This window comes from Diadema antillarum, unplaced genomic scaffold (genome assembly GCF_040938485.1).
Source record: "Diadema antillarum isolate AM-2024a unplaced genomic scaffold, OU_Dant_1.0 seq00001042_RagTag, whole genome shotgun sequence".
NCBI classification, from domain to species: Eukaryota; Metazoa; Echinodermata; class Echinoidea; order Diadematoida; family Diadematidae; genus Diadema; species Diadema antillarum.
In genome coordinates, this window is record NW_027271873.1 from 1,156,566 (window position 1) to 1,175,000 (window position 18,435).

At 38.6% G+C, this 18,435-nt stretch overlaps 1 protein-coding gene across 1 annotated transcript; it reads left to right on the forward strand.

Annotated features, from left to right (window-relative positions):
- The first annotated feature begins 243 nt into the window (after window positions 1-243).
- LOC139743034 (solute carrier family 45 member 3-like) lies at window positions 244-17,291 on the forward strand. The gene is made up of 3 exons (XM_071653543.1): window positions 244-1,799; window positions 10,706-10,971; window positions 16,787-17,291. Exons 1-3 carry the CDS (start codon window positions 647-649, stop codon window positions 16,997-16,999), a joined length of 1,632 nt encoding a protein of 543 aa, XP_071509644.1. The 5' UTR covers window positions 244-646; the 3' UTR covers window positions 17,000-17,291.
- Window positions 17,292-18,435: the final 1,144 nt, after the last annotated feature.

The following is an 18,435-nucleotide window of genomic DNA, read 5'->3' on the forward strand; positions in this document are numbered from 1 at the left end:
CACCAGCCCGGAGCATGCTGTACAGATACCATTGGACACAACGGACGGAGTAGAAAGAGCATTGGCAGCAGCTGATGCGTGTGAATGTTTTTGTCTTGGATTGGAGCAAATATGGTTCTAACCAAGCACTGACACATCACAGGCTGTAACGATAGAGAGCAAAGTGACTTGTGAGTCTCATTGAGCAGGGTAACTTCACCTCTCACAGTGAATATGGATGATACTGTTTATGTTGAACTTGAAGCAACGATGAAAGATGTGACTAATGCAATCAGTTGCGATACAAGAACTCTGCTTTTTTGGATGGTGTTTGATATGACAGGTAAACATTAAAATCAGTTTTGTTTTGGCAGTTTTGGTAGTCAATGGTTTTAGGAAAATGACATTTAATGATGCTTCAAAGACGATTGGTGTTGAGTGCAATTCTAAGAGCATGAAACCGGTAAAAAGAACAATATGATTCATCACAATGGATCTTCCTGGCATAGTGAAATTACAACACTGTGTGAAATCTGATCACTGATCATGCTTGGTAAAATCTTGATTTCTAGAATGTTGCTTTATGGACATGTAAACAGTGTGTACCATTGCTATAGAATTATTATTCTTTTCTCAGTTTGATTAATTTGGAGAGGAATGTGTGAAAATGAGTTCCATACCAGTACCATCATCCAGGGACAGTTACCTCTTCAGTTATCGGTACCTGACGTGTGTGAACCTCATCACATGCGGTACCGAACTCTGCTCGTCTGCTGCATTCAGCTACCTGCCGCCGCTCCTCCTGGAGGCCGGATACTCCGAAAGCGGGATGAGCACCGTCATGGCGCTCGGCCCCTTCTTGGCACTCTTCCTCCTGCCCGTGATGGGCACCGCCAGTGACCAGTGCACCAGCCGGTACGGCCGGCGCCGCCCCTTCATATTCTTTCTCTCCGTGGGCATCATCGCTGCCTTGATGCTGCTCCCGAACAGCGTGGCCGTCGCCACCCGCTTCCAAGGCTACATCCCTGTGAGGCCCTTCAGCCTGATTCTGATCGCATTTGCAGTCGTCCTGCTCGATTTCTGCTCGCAGATTTGCTACACGCCCATCGAGTCGCTACTCTCCGATTCGTGCCAGACAGAGTCGCAGCGCAACCGCAGCTTTGCTGTCTTCTCGCTCATGATGTCCCTTGGAGCGTGCCTGGGCTACTTGGTGGTGTCCGTCAACTGGGAAGAGACAGAGGTTGGTAGGTACTTTGGTGGCCAGCAGAGGACGCTCTTCATGATTCTCCTGATCCTCTTTTCGTTGACATTAGTCATCTCATTCCACGTTGCCCACGACCCCCCAATCAACCTGCCACTTGCTGCCGAAACACAGTCCCTGCCTATGTCCCACAATCCCCAAGTGCATAAACTGAACGGGAGCACACCTCAGCTGCCCATCTTGGACGGCAAAGCCACGCCAGTACCCATACAGCTGAACGGCATCACCCTCGTAGACCCACAGCCATCGCCAAGGAAACAACTAAACCGCATCTCCGCAGCTCTGTCCACGCACACACGATGCTCCCTTGTGTGGAAGTCCTGCTGCCAATTGTGTTCTTCCTGTTTACCGACGGTCAGTCTTGACCCCATACGAGACACCATCAGGGGTATGAGGACAATGCCCGTAGCTCTCCAGAGGCTCTGGTGGGCTCACCTCATGACCTCTATGGCGGTGATGGGCTTCCGCCTCTACTTCACGGACTACGTGGGCGAGTCCATTTACCATGGCAACCCCGACTCACCGGCTGGTTCCCTGAGCAGGCTAGCCTACGAAAATGGTGAGTTTGAACCTTCTGGCACTTTTGTGTCTTTTTTTTCCCATGATGTATTGCAGTATGCTGTTCTTTCACAAAGTTCAGATGTGCTGGTTAGCCGAACTAAAGAAAAACTAATTTGTGATTTGACATATTACTCTTTACGATACAAAGGCTCAAAAGTGATTAGCATGTTTGTATTTCATTTTCTCTGGCCACTAGAGAAGCACATTAATGCTCTACGGATTGGAGAGCCTCCAAGAAACCAGCAACTTTTAATCCCTGCGTATTGTCTTTAAAGACCTTTTTTTTTTTTAAATGCTGTAAAAGATATTAATTTTTTGTTTTTTAAAACAGACTGTGCTGTCTAGATTGAAATAGCAATTGATAGAAAATGAATGTACATCATATTTGGAGTTGAAGTGCTCCCATAATTTGTTTCTTAAATGGCATTCTTTTAATGCCAGCCAAAGAAATGCAATTTATCTGTTGAATATCTTGCTTTTTTGGCATGTGATACACCTAATGAAGTCTCCTTTTAAACACTGATATATTTCTTTCTTTCCTGGGATGCTGTTTTGAAATCATATTGTTAATACAACTGTACCATAATATCACTATTACCATGGCTACATATCTTTGTAGTCTTGAATATCTAAACCCATGTATTCCTCAATTTTTGTTTACACGGTTTCATCTCAGCTGTTGTTTGAGCACGCATAAGCAGCAGAAGGCAATAAAAGGTGCACGATTGCTGATCAAAGGAAAAATCCATCCTAATACTATAGTACAATGTACAATGTACATTGTGTATTTTGCTTTGTATGAAAACAGAAAAATTTAGTAGAGCAGAGAAAATTTTGGGAAAAAATCAGACATACACAAAAAGTTATGAACTAACAAAGGTTTTAGAGAGTATTACAAATTGGAAAGCCTGTGATGTACAACAAGTAGGTGTTGAGCAGCTGTGTATATGTTTTGTACACAAAATTTCACTAATTTTCATTTTACCTATTAAAATACTATGACATTCTCTTATCGTGTGCCTAGAACAGATCTCATGAGAAAAAAATTAAAATTTGTGACTCTTTGTTTACAAATGAAATATAGAGCTGCTCAACATTTGTGTCTTACAGAGACCAATTTGCTGTGATCTCTAAACAATCAGTTCATTACTTTTTGTGTGTGTCTATTTTTTCCGCCAAATTTTCATTGATCTACTTTTCTGACTTTTCTGTTTTTGTACAAATACATTGTAGCAACATAATGTCAGGATGGAATTCCCCTTTAGATGCTTTGAGAAAGGGTCTGTATTTCCAGATTTTTACACTGCACACACACAAAAAAACCCCAGAGCTTGCAGACTTAAAGAGAAAATCCACCCCAAAAATAAATAAAGTTCAAAAGAAAGAGAAAAATATTCTCTACAGAATGATACAAAAATGACAAAAATTGGATAAGAAATGAGGAAGATATGACATAGATTTGAAATTTTACATTTTTTCGGAAAACGTTTCTTGACCAGTCCTTATGAAAATTCAAATTCGGAAGTTGATGATGTCATGCTCTCACAATTTCGTATTCATTATACAGTATTACAGAAATGACAAATATCTCATATTTCAACTGTATGAATATAAAACTTGTCTTAAAACCAACCAAAATAAAAAAGAGCAAATTTGTATGTTAACTCTGATATCTTGGAATGGCAACATACTTTTATTTGTATAAGCTAGTTCAATATTTTCAAATTTCATATGTTGAAAAATTGTGAGGGTATGACATCATCAACTCGCTCATATTCATAAGGACTGGTCAAGAAATGTCCGAAAAAATGTAAAATTTCAAAATGTCATATCTTCCTTATTTTTTATCCGATTTTTGTCTTTCTTATATCATTCCGTAGGGAATCTTTCTCTCTTTATTTTGAAGTTTATGTATTTTTTTGGTGGATTTCTGCTGTAAGTGCTGCATTGAAGCAAAGACTGCATTTAAAGCAGATTAAACTTGTGTCATGCTGCTGAGGTACAAATCTGTAGTAGATTTACGGAATATGGGTGTAGTGGGAGCAAGCATAGATTTCAGTGTAGCAAATTTAAGAAAAAAATGATACAGTGATAATAAGTACAAGTAAATCATGACAGACATCAATATTTTTGTTTGTTTGTTTGTTATTCCTACATTGTTTAGGTGGTATCATTGTTTATGCATGTTTTAATTTTGTGCAAAAGCACCCCCCAAAAAAACAAAACAAAACAAAACAAAACAAAACAAAAACAAAAATGACAAAAACCCAAAAGCATATCATGGCAAGCACCAAAATGTGATTGGAAAACAGTGCATAGCTGAAAGTGAATCTTGTGAGGTACCGACTGTTAATGGCAGAATGATTGATATTCCGAAGTAACAATGTACATGAAATGGCCCGCATGTTTTGTTTTGTTTTGTTTTCTAATCAGATGTTTCATCAGATTGATTATCAAATTCAAAACCAAGAGTTATTACCTATCACTATGATGATGAATTTTGCATTATGAACTGTATTCTTCTAAATCCCCAAAACAAAAGCTTAAAAAAGTTGGAAGACCATGCATTAATTTCCTATTTTAGGCATGTTTTGTTTGTTTGTTTCTTTCTTTATCATTCAGCTGAAAATACAAGCATTCAAATGATAGAATACTTCCTACTTACATGTTTAGTAAATAAAAGAGAAAAAGCTATGAAAACATCCCCAAACCTTCTAATGACACAGAAAAGAAAGCTAGCAACTGGATTAGCACAGTTCCTTTAAAAAAAAGAAAAGAAATGGCTGTACGCTGTAGTATTTGATTTTGTGTAGTGAAGCGTGGAGGAGACACAACAGCAAAATACAGTATTCACCTGCCTCATGGAAAATTGAAAAATTTTGCATTTCAAAGCATTTGGGACTTTGGCATTTAGACAGAGGAGAGTCAGTCACTAACGTATCCTAGGAAAGTGATTGACTTTGAAGAAATTGTGTACATCAAATTTTTGATAAACTTTGTAATGCCACATCAACTTGTTTGCTTTAATGTCAGCAACAGTGCTTGTGATCTGTCACATATGACCGCTTTGATGTACACGATACTGGATTTTTCACAAAATATTGTTTCAAAGGTAAATGTGTTTGTTTTTTCATTTTCTTGCGTGGGTTGTGGGAGGGGGTGGATTTGAGTAATGGTGATGGACTTTTTTCTCCTCTCAGGTGTGAGAGTATCAATGTTTTTCAAATTACTTTGCTGAGGGGTTAAATTCTCTCTGCATTGCCCTGCCTAGTTGGGTGCTCAAACTCTTTCTCCCTTTCCAGATTCTGTTTTTATGGTAAAGGAAATCAAAACCCAAAGAGCAATGTGGATTGAGTGAAAGCAGCAACATTAGTAGAGCACATCAGTGAAAGTTTAAGGAAAATCGGACAATCGATGCAAAATTTATGAATTTTAAAAATTTTGGTGTTGGAACCACTGGATAAGGAGACTTACTTGAGTTTATGACATCATGTGTGGACAACAATTATAAAGAAAATATAAGGAAAATTTGACATGCTTTCACTTTTCTAGTGTGATGAGAGAGTACTTGACTAACCACTCTTAGAAGCAGCCATGGGGAATAATTACTACCCTTAACATTATTGTTATAACCAAACAAATAAGCAATAAAAATACATAGAGCCAATAATGTTGCGGCTTAAATTGTTATTTCGTTGTGACCGGAATTTCGTAATAACGGTGTTCGTTATAACGGGAGTGCACTGTAAAGTTTATATTAGGGTCTCTCATTCTTGTGATTCCTGCTTTCCAATACCTCTGGCAGCAGTTAGTGGTTGTGACCTTTTGGCAAGGTATTTCATCCTTACTGCCTAGTCCCTAGAAGGTGACTTTAAAGGGATGGTTTGGTTTTGGTTGTTGAGACAGGGGATTAGGATTTAACTTTTTATGAGATAATTAGAAACCATTTTTGAAAAATTCTGAGAGATATTCAAAGTTTATTTGATGAAAATCAGTTTTGAAATGGCTGAGATTTCGAAAAACAAACAGGGCAATTCCGCGGTTAGTAACGTTACATTTGAACAAATTTAGATATTTGTTTTTACTACTAAATTACCATTTATTCATTTCAAGCCAAAATTATGTCAAAAACATGTTCATCATTCCCAGGTTTATGATACAGAAAAGAGTGAATACAATCCAAGAAATAATAGCATTGCTATGGCAACTTAAAGGGCTGGTTAGTAACGTTACGGAAAAAGGACATGACAAAAATATCAATGTCTTGTAACAAAAAGTGTGCAAAAATCAAGTTACTTCAAACAAAGTGTTGCATTAATTTCAATTATTGCATCATGACAAATGTTCACACAATGTTTTTAGCAGTTCGACCAATAATTTCCTAGCTAGACCTCCAAAAGCATGGTTAGTAACGTTACAGTTAGTAACGTTACATTTGTCCGGAGAAATTCCGCAGGTCATTTCACCCTTTTGTAATTGACAAAATGTCACATGACTTCTGGGGTATTTAAATGTATTTATCTTTTACCCTTTAGCAAAACTTTGAGGAAAAAATTTTAAAGGAACCCACTGTAATTTGCATTTAAGTGAATTTCAGCATCCCCAGTCCCACATGTACATTTTAAATGATGGTTTTAGATCTCGCGAAATCGATCAATACGAAAGATAAAATCTACTGAATTGAAAGACCTTAATAATTGGTGAACATCCATGGCGTTAGTTGATACCTAGATTAAAGAGTAAGATAAAGAGGCACATTTCTTTTATCCATGTCATGTCCACCTAACTGCGGAATTGCCCAACAAACCCCAAAGTAAAACGAAGTGGTCTGAATAAAGGCTGGGTCCCACCTTTTATTAGGACCTCTTTGTTTGATCTGTATATCTCAGCCATTTCAAAACCAATTTTCATTGTATAAACTAACTAATGCCTATTAGAATTACTATTTTATATTTCATAAAAAGTTTCTCTGTATCTCACAAAAACAGTTGGAAACCTGAAGCCCCATTTCAACCAAAACTATATCATCCCCTTTAAGTAGTTGGTCCCTTGGTTACTTGGTGATAAATACTGTAAAACGAGGAATTTTCGCGTGTACTTTAATTTCGCGAATTTCGCGAGCGCCAAGATTCGCGAAATTGAAATGCAAGCGAAAGTCCTTGTTTACACTATCCATGCATTGAACGCCAGTGGCACTTCGCAAAAATTTCATGCCACGAAAAAGGCTGTCGGCTCCAATTCGCGAAAAATTCATGCCGCGAATATATCATGTTTTACAGTAGTGTGTTATATAGCATCAATAATTGCTTCAAATGTAAAACAAATACATGCAATAAATTCGTTTCAGATTGAAACAGAATGTACCATTCTCCCTAGGAGCTGATATCTAACTTTTGGGGGGGGGGGGTTTTTTTTGGGGGGGGGAGGGTTGACCCTTTGACGTTGACAATTTTCTTGTCAAATCGGCTGACAAGCAAAAAAAAAAAAAAATAAGGAACAAAAAAGCCCAAGGGTGGAGGAGGATTTAAACCTGCAGACCCCCCCCCCCCCCCCCCCCCCCCCCCCCCCCCCCCCCCCCCCCCCCCCCCGCAGCTCACATGCTATTCAACAAGTTTGCCTTTGCCTCAGGTTAGGGAGGGTCATGATACCAAAACTTTAAATTTTACCAGATGTGGGAATTTACTTCAAAGACAATCAAACAAAGGACCGGTGGAACTAAAATAGGGTACAGATGTAGCACCATATGTACAGTTGAGGGTTTTTCATTGTCAGTTTGGTGGTGAATGTAGTTGTAGCAGCTTCTAACAATAGTCTGGAATGTGGGGGAAACCCCAGAATTATTTTTTTCCTCAGTTGCAAATTTTACTCCTTGACCCAGGTATTAAAGTTTTAAACACAGGAAGTTCAGTGTATCTGTCACCGACTGTTCTCATTGCTGAAGAGATCTCATGTTGATGGAAGAAAATTATCATAGAAAGCATAATTATACATGATCAATAATTAGTTGAATCAAAAAACTGGAAAACAAACTCACTGTTGCGATGTTTCCCCAATTATCAATCGGCTTCTTCGGGCGAATGACACTCCCATTGATGGAATGGCCCTTTAAAAGTGCGAGATTGTGCAGAGCGCACTGGACCTTGCCCAGTGCGCGTAAAGGCGGCTTGGCATCTTGCGAACGGCCCGGTCCCATGCGTGTGATAAATTGAAGCGGAGACCTCCTCTCTTGTTGAGTGTGGGTCTCTCCACTCGTTCCCAGATGACTTCCTTAACACCCCTAGTAGTCCATGGGCCAAGACCCGAAAAATGGGTTGTTGGTACCATCTGAGGTGGCACAACCTTTTTGGTGTCAGTTTGTTTGTCGGGCATAGATATGCTTATCAAGCTATGATAGCATTTCCAAATGAGTAGCTTAGTCATAATAAATGAATTTTAAACCAATTTGGTCTAGTTTTTATATCCCTATACTTCTGAATCGAAACTAAACCGCTATACAAAGAAGAGCACTGCCTTCTGTATGTCCACAGGTGTTCTGTTGTAAACGCGGTGCGCTTAGTTTTTATTCAAGGCAGCGAAGGGAATATCCAAAGGGTTATGATGTCCACAGCTGTCACGCGGTGCGCTTAGTCTTTATCTAGACCAATGTACCGTTATCATATTTAAAGTTCCTCATAAAAGGGATTATCTATACTGTTTTTATACTACCCTTTCAACAAATACATCAGTTTTAAACAAAAATCACTCTGTTCATTTACAATATCATTCATTATAATGTATCGTAGTGTACCGATACATTGTTTTTGCATTATCTTATATTGTTGGAGGGAAATAAAGCGACATTGGCGTGGTATCAGCGTTTTCACCGTAGCGTTTTCGCTGGAAAATGATAAATAATTGAAAGATACGGTAAAATTCACGAGGAATTGCTTTTGTTGTTGTTGTTGTTTTTAGATAATACGCTTTGGATATTCCCTTCGCCGTCTAGAATAAAGACTAAGCGCTGTGGACATCATAACCTTTGGATATTCTCTTCGCTGCCTTGAATAAAGACTAAGCGCACCTCGTTTACAACAGAACACCTGTGAACATACCATAGAGCTGCATTTTACAGCTCTATGGAACATACAGAAGACAGTGCTCTTCTTTGTATAGCGGCTAGTTTCGATTCAGAAGTATAGGGATATAACAACGAGACCACATTGGTTAAAAATTCATTTACTATGACTAAGCTACTCATTTGGAAATGCTATCATAGCTTGATAAGCATATCTATGCCCGACAAACAAAATGACACCAAAAAGGTTTTGCCACCTCAGATGGTACCAATATCTGGCCTGGCCCATGGACTATAGCCGTCTTTCGTGCTCTGCACAATCTCGCACCATATACACTGTAAGGGCCATTCCAGCAAAAAGAGCTTAATTTGTCCAAAGAAGCCGATTGATAATTGGCGAAACGTCACAACAATGAGTTTGTTTCCTGTTTTTTTATTCAACTCATCATTGATCTTGTATTTTGACTGGATGAATTCATGAGAATAATTTACATAATTATACACAATATGTACTATGTAATCTTTACCTTGAATGTTATGAATGATATAAAAGAGATCACCACAAATTGTTCAATATCAGTGAAACTTTATTCTACTTCTGAGCTCTTTTTATTAATGTCACTCAAACATTGGATAAAGATGTGCTTTTGAAGTATTCCAGATTTGCAGTACCGGTACTTAGATTTTACCACAGTACGGTAGTAGTGTAGACAAGAAAATGCTAACTAATTTTACACTCTGTGACGCTCTGGAAATCAAGGTATGCTTTAAAAAAATGCTTAAAATTGTGCTCAAAACTATATTAGCAAGCATTAGATCTGTGACGCGAATGCTATAATGATGCTTTAAAGTATAAACTGTACATTGTAGGCCCAAAGTGGTGTATTGCACAGTATGTGCGAGACAACCCTTTGCATTGTCCAACCCAAGAGGCTGCGTTGTCTTAACGTAACTTGCATCACAGATCTACAGCTTGCTATGAACAGTGTTCATGTGTATTTTTTTATTCAAACTCTCAAACTACTATGTTTTCTCTCTAAATTGGTCTCTAATCTTATGTATTACATTATCTACTCCTGTCATTTCAATGCCTTCACATATTATGTAAATCTATCCATCCCACAGGAAATAGAAATGTTTAAAATATAAGATGCCTTTGAACTAAATTAGTGGTCATAACATTCACTGAAGTGACAGATTTTGTTTGCATTGTGTTTGTTTTTGTACACTTGTATGTGTACTTCTGACTGTTTTTTTTTTTGTATGAAAAGATGTGTATTTCAAATGGTGGCGGCAGGACTATTAATTGTGCTGCAGTGTATGTATTTTGATACTCTTGATCCTCATGTATTTTCAGGTAAGGCACATAGTGACAATTTCCAAAATACAATGCGATGATCTTGCATTGTACACACAATCCCAGCACATTTTTTGTACAATGTACAGTATGTTTATACACCCCCTTCCCTCTCTTTTCTTTCTTCTGTGCAAAATCATCCCTGAAATGCAGAAATAAAGCTCATAAGCTTACAAATACTGTAAAACGAGGAATTTTAATTTCGCGAATTTCACGAGCGCCAAAATTCGCGAAATTAAAATGCACGCGAAAGTTTTTGTCTACACTACATGCATTGAACTTCAGTGGCAATCCGCAAAAATTTCTTGCCACGAAAAAGGCCGTCTGCTCCAATTCGCAAAAATTTCGTGCCGCGAATATATCGTGTTTTACAGTATTTTGTTATGACAGACCAATGAGTGAACATGTACTGTTCTGTGATTTGTATGGTCTGACAAGGTTGTGACACCCTTAAAACTTGTGTGAACGCCCCCCTTTATATTCTGTTCTCAAGGTATTCGCATGGGCAGCTTTGGGCTGCTGCTCCACAGTGTGCTCTCTGCCGTCTTTGCCGTTGTCATCGGACCGCTCATCAGCAGCTGGGGCTCCGTTCAGACGTACCTTTTCGGCATTGTCGTCTTCACGGCCGCCACCTTCTTCATGCTGTTCATTGACAGCATCGCGTTCACACTGCTCCTGGCCGCCTTCACAGGTTTCGCCAATGCCACAATTACCACCGTGCCGTACACGCTACTGACAAGCTATCACCAGAAAAAAGAGGTATTCAAACATTTATATATTTTCAACTTGATGACAGTTACTGCATCTATTTTATTCAAAGAAAGATTAATAAAGAGTTTCTGTATCCCAGGGATATCAGTTTACAGGCAAAAGCCTTGAGTTTAGACCCGGTGGACTCAAATATCTGGCCCTTTCAAGTACAAACGTTCATGTAGATGATTTTCAGGTCCTCGCTTTCATTCTAACTGGCATCCCTGAATTATATGTTTCTCTATCTGTACATCATGTGTAGGCCTATACATGATGTACAGGAGACTTTAATCTAAATTTCAGTAACAATCTTATGTACTGACGTATGTATGCGAACTCATAAATTTCACAGCGAGTTTATACAGTATTCTTTGCTCGTGATGCAAAATTCACACTAAACGTTACAGGCTTGACAATCTGCGACGTTCCTCTACAGAATGCAAGTACACGTTGTTACTGGTAAACATGTTTTTAACAGTGCATTTAAGCAAGACATGAGATCAATAAAATTGCCATATTTCACAGAAAATTTTACTTGTAAATATCAGAACAAAAGAATGAGAATCTCTCCATGTGATTGTGATATGACTACTCATTTATAGTGTTCTAGTCAATCATGAAATTGCTAAGGAGAGTGTCTACAGTTGTAGTCCTTCTAAAGGTCGAGGTGCTTTGAGAAGTTTATATCAGCAATTTTGTGTGTGTGTGTGTGTGTGTGTGTGTGTGTGTGCATGTGTAATTCACATATTGTTATGCATATTTGTGAGCGTGTTTTAAAGTGCAAGTAGAAAATCTTGATAATCTAGGTTTATCAAGACAAAGGCAATTGCAGGCGGTATAATTTGCATTCAATGACAAGGTAATTGTCGTTTCTGCCAGCCGAAATGAGTAGGAATCTGTTGTACCTCCTGTGTGAGCCAAGTCATTGTGTGTATTGTTATCCACCTATCACCAGTCATTATTTATTTACCATCCATCTCTCCATGAATTTTGAACCATTGACTTGATCCATGACAATGTAAAGTTCCATCACTACAGAACAAATTTTATACAAGGCTGTCTCCTTTGTGTTTGAGGTATTATACAGTACATCAATCATTTTGTCTTTACAATTCAAAGCAGAGCTTGTCAAGCGTGACCTTAACAGTAGACTTTGCATACCGGTACCCTACTTTGTGATACCTCTGCCCAAAGGGGTGCCATAACCATTGTATTTCCTGGTTGTCTATTTGCCTAGTTAGGTTTTATTCATACTTCGGTCCAGGTGTGCTGCTCAGATTTGATGCAAAGAGGACCTCATATTTCTCAGGAATCACCCTTAACCCATTGAAGACGAGTCCCGAGAATACTCGGGCAGGTGTCTATGGAAAATGCATGTAAATAGCAAAATAAGTCCGTGCTCAACGTGTTAACTTCGATCCACAAATGTTGTCTTTAGAATTGTAAAAGAAAACCCTACTTGAGGCAGGATACGTGTATACCGACTGCTTGAAAAGGCAGAAATAATTGTATCCCAGTCGATGGTGCGCTGCAGTTGAATTTTTCTAAGTTTGCGATGCCAGACCAAATAAATTTTTGATATGATCTGGAAAAAATGCTACCATGTACAGTGTATGTCATTTGCATTGTCCATGCAGTTGTATGTGAAGGATGAATTTAGGTTATTCTGATACTAAGAAATGTTATTCTGATAAAGGCAAGAGCTCCCAGAATATTCCTCACTGACAAGTGATGTTTAAAGACCGAATAATGAAGATTTTGTTTCATTGATGTTCGTGATATTTGTGATCTTAGAAAACTAGTTCATGAATCCACCAAGGGGTATACTTTTCACACAGTTGTGTTTCAGTGTACAGTGCACAGTTGGAAAGACCAAACAAATGGTGTGCCATTTTTGACAGCAGTGTTTGTGATTTGCAGATCATCAGTATCAAAGGAATTTTCACGAACCATCTGAGTGGTACACTTTCTGCAAAGTTGTGTTCCACTTTTGTACAGTTGGAAAGACTAAATGCTCTGAAATTTCTACCAATAATGCTTGTTAGCTTTGTTGACAATCTCTATACTGCGGGAGTTCTTGGTCCACCCAAGGAGGTACTCATGTCACTCCGGGGTGTTGCAGATAAATCAAATGCTTAGAATTATAGCTCTAGACCAATGATACACTTGGTAAAAAAAAAGAAAGAAAGTAAACACTTTTCAAGTTTATATTTCACATAGAATTTTTGGCAAAATGTTAACGTATTATATACCATATGAAAGGTAATTTAATTGGCAATCAACTTGGTAAGTCAATAAAAAGAGAAATTTCACATTATTTGTCGTTTGCTCTCATTGTTACATGGTAGAGTATTTATGCATGAATGACAGCTTGATCATTTTTGCAATTTTCACTTTTGTGCCTTGGAGGACAAAAACAAATATGTCCACTCATGGGTAAAGTTTCCCTTGATATTGACCTACTAGGTAGATAGCCAATTAAATTACTTTTAATATGGTGTATAATACATGGGGGGCATTTCATGAAGCGTTTTGTCAGATATTTCGTCTGACAAAATGTTGAAAGCTACTGAAATCCTTGCATCTGATTGGTTGAGAGCAAATTTGTCCGACAAGTTGTCGGACAAAAATGCTTCATGAAATGCCCCCATGGATTTTCATCAAATCTTCTATGAAAGTTTTGAACTAGAAAAAGTGTTTAATTCTTTTTTCTTGCCGAGTGTAGATGAGTGCATCCAGCCATGATAGAGTCAGTCTTTGTCATCCAGTGGAGCATCTATGCGTACTCTAGTGGAGACATGGAAAATTGTGAAGTTTTTACTTGAAAAGAGGTGAAGTGTCTTTCTCACTCTGTCACCATGGTTTCCGTAAATTTCTCTGCTACATGTAGGTTGTTTTGGTTTCAGATATTAGAAATGTTGAAAACATTACTTTTACACACTTCTCAACATTCTAAATATCACTGATGTACAATACGCTGTATGTGACAGTGTATTGGTATTGCTATTGTTTTGCAACTGAAAACAAACACCCATAATCTCATGTGGGACTATGAACTTGCATGTGTCTACACCCATAATACACTGTTCGCCCACTGTGCCCTGACACAAAAATATGTAATCTTCTCTTCCACCTATCCATATGAAATACGGTACATTATTGTTCAGTCTGATTTTAGATATTCACCAACTAAAAGGATCACAATGTACTTCATGTACAATGTACCTTCGGTACCTCAGAAACGGTTAGATAGTGGGCATGGTGGGGATGGGGGAGACAAGTAAGGGTGTATTACTTTTTGTATATCGTGTGGACTGCATGTAAATGCCTTCCAGATACGTGTTAATTATCTGAGTGCAGTTTATCCATGCTGAAATGCAAAATACAGAGACACAGAGGTAGAGACATGCGCTAAATACATATGGACTTGACTGTCGATGAAACATGGATTAGGCCTGCAATGCAGGGAGTAAGTGTAAAATATGTGAGTGTGCTAGTGTAAAGGCATGAAATGATGGGAAATGGTAGAATTAATTTTTGGTTTGCTATGCTGTCAGTCAAAATCTTTGCATAGTTACTTGAAAGTTTGGCAGATCTATTCAAAATGTCATCATGTTAGAAATAATGATATCATCCTGGGTCATTCTGTTCAGTTGATGCTGTAATCACTTTTGTTGTCTACACACTGTGAACTGTAGATATTTTTTGTCTTTCACAATCCTGCAAGAATTCATTGCAAGGCATTACATATTAGCAAGCACTCATTGGCATTTGCCAAAATTACAACTTAGAATTTATATCATTGTTATACTGTCTTTTTTCTTTTTAAAAGCAAATGATAGGAGCCCTGGTAAAATTTAAGATTTTTTTTTTTTTTTTTTTTTTTTTTTTTTTGCTACCAGCACCTTGGTATCACAACTAATCAGCAAATCACTGTAGGAAAAAGCTTTAAATGTTGCATATTTTGCAGCAGTGGCTGGTGGGCCAATCACAACGAAACCAGTGAGAATGTTAAGTGCTTCTCATTAAATATTCTCATGAATAGTACCGTTAATCACAATTGCAGACCTCTCAAGGCCCTTTGTGTTGATGTGCTGGGCTTCGTCGTACTTTTCAAGCGATTGTCGGTACTATCAAAAGCCTTAGGGTCCTTGAAAGAGGCTATCGGATCAACCAACCCAGAGCTGAGTTCTGCTCCCAATCCAATATCTGGTGGGAAGGAAAGGCTTATAAAAATCATTACCTCTGCCAAGGGAGGAGGTTGTGTTTTCATTACCATTGGTGTGTTTGTTTGTTTGTTTGTCTGTGTGCAAAATAACTCAAAAAGTTATGCACGGATTTGGATGAAACTTGCAGGAAAGGTTGAGAGTGACACAAGGAACAGATGATAAAATTTTTGTAGTGATCTGGAACTTTTTATATATTGTTTGAAGGATTTTCGATATTTTTGCAGATAGGGTCAATGAACTTGGGAGTTCAAGCTGCGCATTTGTGAGGTTTTTATACGCGCACTAAAGTGCGTGCTCAAATTTCTTCAGTAGGGCAAAGCGCACCGCGCAGCTGAGGGTTTATGACGTAACAAAGGCTTCTATATATTGGGAAATCGGTCAATTTTCAACAAGAATACGTATGGGTGGAAATCACTAATCTCTGTGAAGAGCAAGATCATCAGTGGAAAGTAGCTGCTTGGCGGAGGTCTGTGCTCTCAGAGTGCTTTTCTAGTTATGTCTACTGTACAATGTTATGAAATGTTTCGTACGGTACCTCTCTGCTGCTAAATTATTATTACTTTTCAAATTGTGATTGGGTTATTCGTGAGTTACCATAGCAGCCCATAATTGAATTGCCCTGTACTTTACAATCATGTGTAATCTTCCAAAATAAAAACACATAAAACCTTTGATAATTTTTGAGTGAATTATAATCACATACCTGTAATTGTGGCAGTAAATGGATCTACTGTGTAAGTCCTAAAATTACATTGTATACCAAGACAATGTCACATTACAACATGATATGTGACCCGCTGCAACAAAAGGATCCGAAAGTCGGGGGAGGACAATTTTCTGAAAATGACATGACATTATTCCCTTACTCTTCCACTTTAATGTCATATATAACATGACTCATAAAAGTATTCGGTTGCGGAGATATCAATGATTTTATTAGCGCATGTCGAGTGGTTTAAAAAATCAGCGTTTCGAGAAAACTGCCTTCAAAGTTTTCCTTCCGACGCTATCATAATCAGTGGGAAGCAGGACAGTTTTCACCGCTTGACAATAGAAGATACGCTCCTAGCAACCTCCGTGATGTTCATTCAAGCGTAGCGCCAGTGGTCTACACACGACCAATCAGTAACCAGGATGCCACGCACTGACCAATGAGATCACTCCCTCATTGCTAGGGGCAGAGTCTAGCTGCGGCGCTAAATCCAAATCATTGGACATGTTTCTGTTCCGTTGAAAGTCAGAAAATCGTGGCCCAGAAAAATGCTATTTTCTTGCCTTTCCTTTGTTCATTTAGCTTCGAACTTTCGGCAGATGATAGAAGATACATTAGACTACAAAATTATGTCAAAAACAAAAATATGAGCGTTTTGACGGATTTTGATGATCTGACTTCAAACTCGATTTTCTCGGCTCACCCGTCAGCGACTTTGCGATCCTTTTGTTGTAGCGGGTCATACATGTAGATAGTGAAATAGCAGAAATTACAAGTTAACAAGAATTTTAGTAAGAAAAAACAAGCAAACAGTGTTGTCACCAGTACAGCTTCACGTTGATTTGTTTCCTCTCCATCTTTGCACCCGTCTTTGCTCCCTCAGGTTTACCTCCAGGATGCGGCTTCATCCAGCGCCGACCTCCACGGGAAGGGGGCCGACCTGGCTCTCTTGGACAGCGCCTACATCCTCTCAGAGGTCATTTCCTCTTTCGCCTTCGGTGTGGTTGTCGAGCTGACCAAGTCGACGGGGGCGTACATCGCCTGCGCCTTTGTCAGCAGCCTGGCGAGCGCTTTCCTCATTCTCAGAATCAAATAGAGGGCGCCCCCACCCCCCAGTGGCGGGTGACAACGAGTCCAATCCGTATTTGTACATTATGTTTTGTATAGTATTAATTTATGTATGTGCTATTTTGTATTTCCTGTATGGCTCACATTCAATATCCATTTTATGAATCTCTTTTTATCATCCTTCCTTATGTTGGACAAGCATTGCGTAGAATGCTGCATTTATAGATACTTATATTATAATTCCCACTTTGCTCTGATATGTGTTGTGAATGGTAAAACTCATTTAGCTCAGGATGATTTTGGAGAGAAAGTGTCTTTTATTTTTGGGTCCCCCTGTGTGTGTCCATCTTGTACACCTGCTATGTTTGTGCGTTGTTTGTCAGTTTGTATGTCACTTAAATGAACATTACCATGATAGCCTAATGTATCCTGCGGCTAGGCCCCACATATGTAATGTGGTCATACAAACTGAGTAAATGATTAGGGCATGGGAGAGGGGGGTATTCTTGCAAAGGTCACACAGTATGGTCACAATTAATTGAATTGAATTGAATTGAATTAAGGTTAACAATTTAAGGTCTGAAACCACTTTTGTCATGCAAATAGCCAACAAGTGCAGTCAAGATTGTCTACGATATCAGGCATTTTTTTTTTGCATCACATTTTGAGAACCAAGTGATGGAAATACATTGTAGATCTAGTTAAACAGAGAGTTGATATACTACCTCATCATTATGGGAATGATTAAAGGACAAAGAGTATGTGCATGAAGGACACTCTTTTTTAAAGGAAGTGTTTTATACTGCCAGCGGTATGAAAGGGGAAGGAGTAAGATAAAGGACTACATCTAGGATGGTAATAAGCACACTCCAAGTCCAGTAACTCTGGACAGAAGTCAGTCTCTCTATGTGGTAGCATATATAGACCCATTCACTCATATGGGCAAGATGTGAGGCTTGAATCTAGGATTCAAACACGGATGTTGCGGTGAAAATACTCTGTATGATATTATGTCACTTTTTGCATATATCAAATATTAATATCAAGTTCAGATGCTGAGATGTCTACCAAAAGATGTCCCTCCATAGAGAAAGGATGTTATTATATCTCTTCATTCAAATTGTTACAAGTGGGACCAAATGTTCCAACCAGAGGATTTTTAACCCGTCAAAGACGAGTCCCGAGGATACTCGGGCAGGTGTCTATAGGAAATGCATACTGTAATAGCAAAATCAGCCCATCCTCAATAGGTTAATGCTGTTTCGTGAAGGTTTCTTGTTCAAGTGGTACCAAGCGTTGATATAGTTTTATGCATTTGACATTAATTTTAAAATTCTATGAGAAGTGATGAAAAATCTGTGTGACCAATAATTTCTGCTGGATACAGAAAAGTGACTATTTTAGGGGGATACAACCAATCACAAGCTTTGGCATGCACTGGGAGCTCAGCCGCACTTGAGGTGG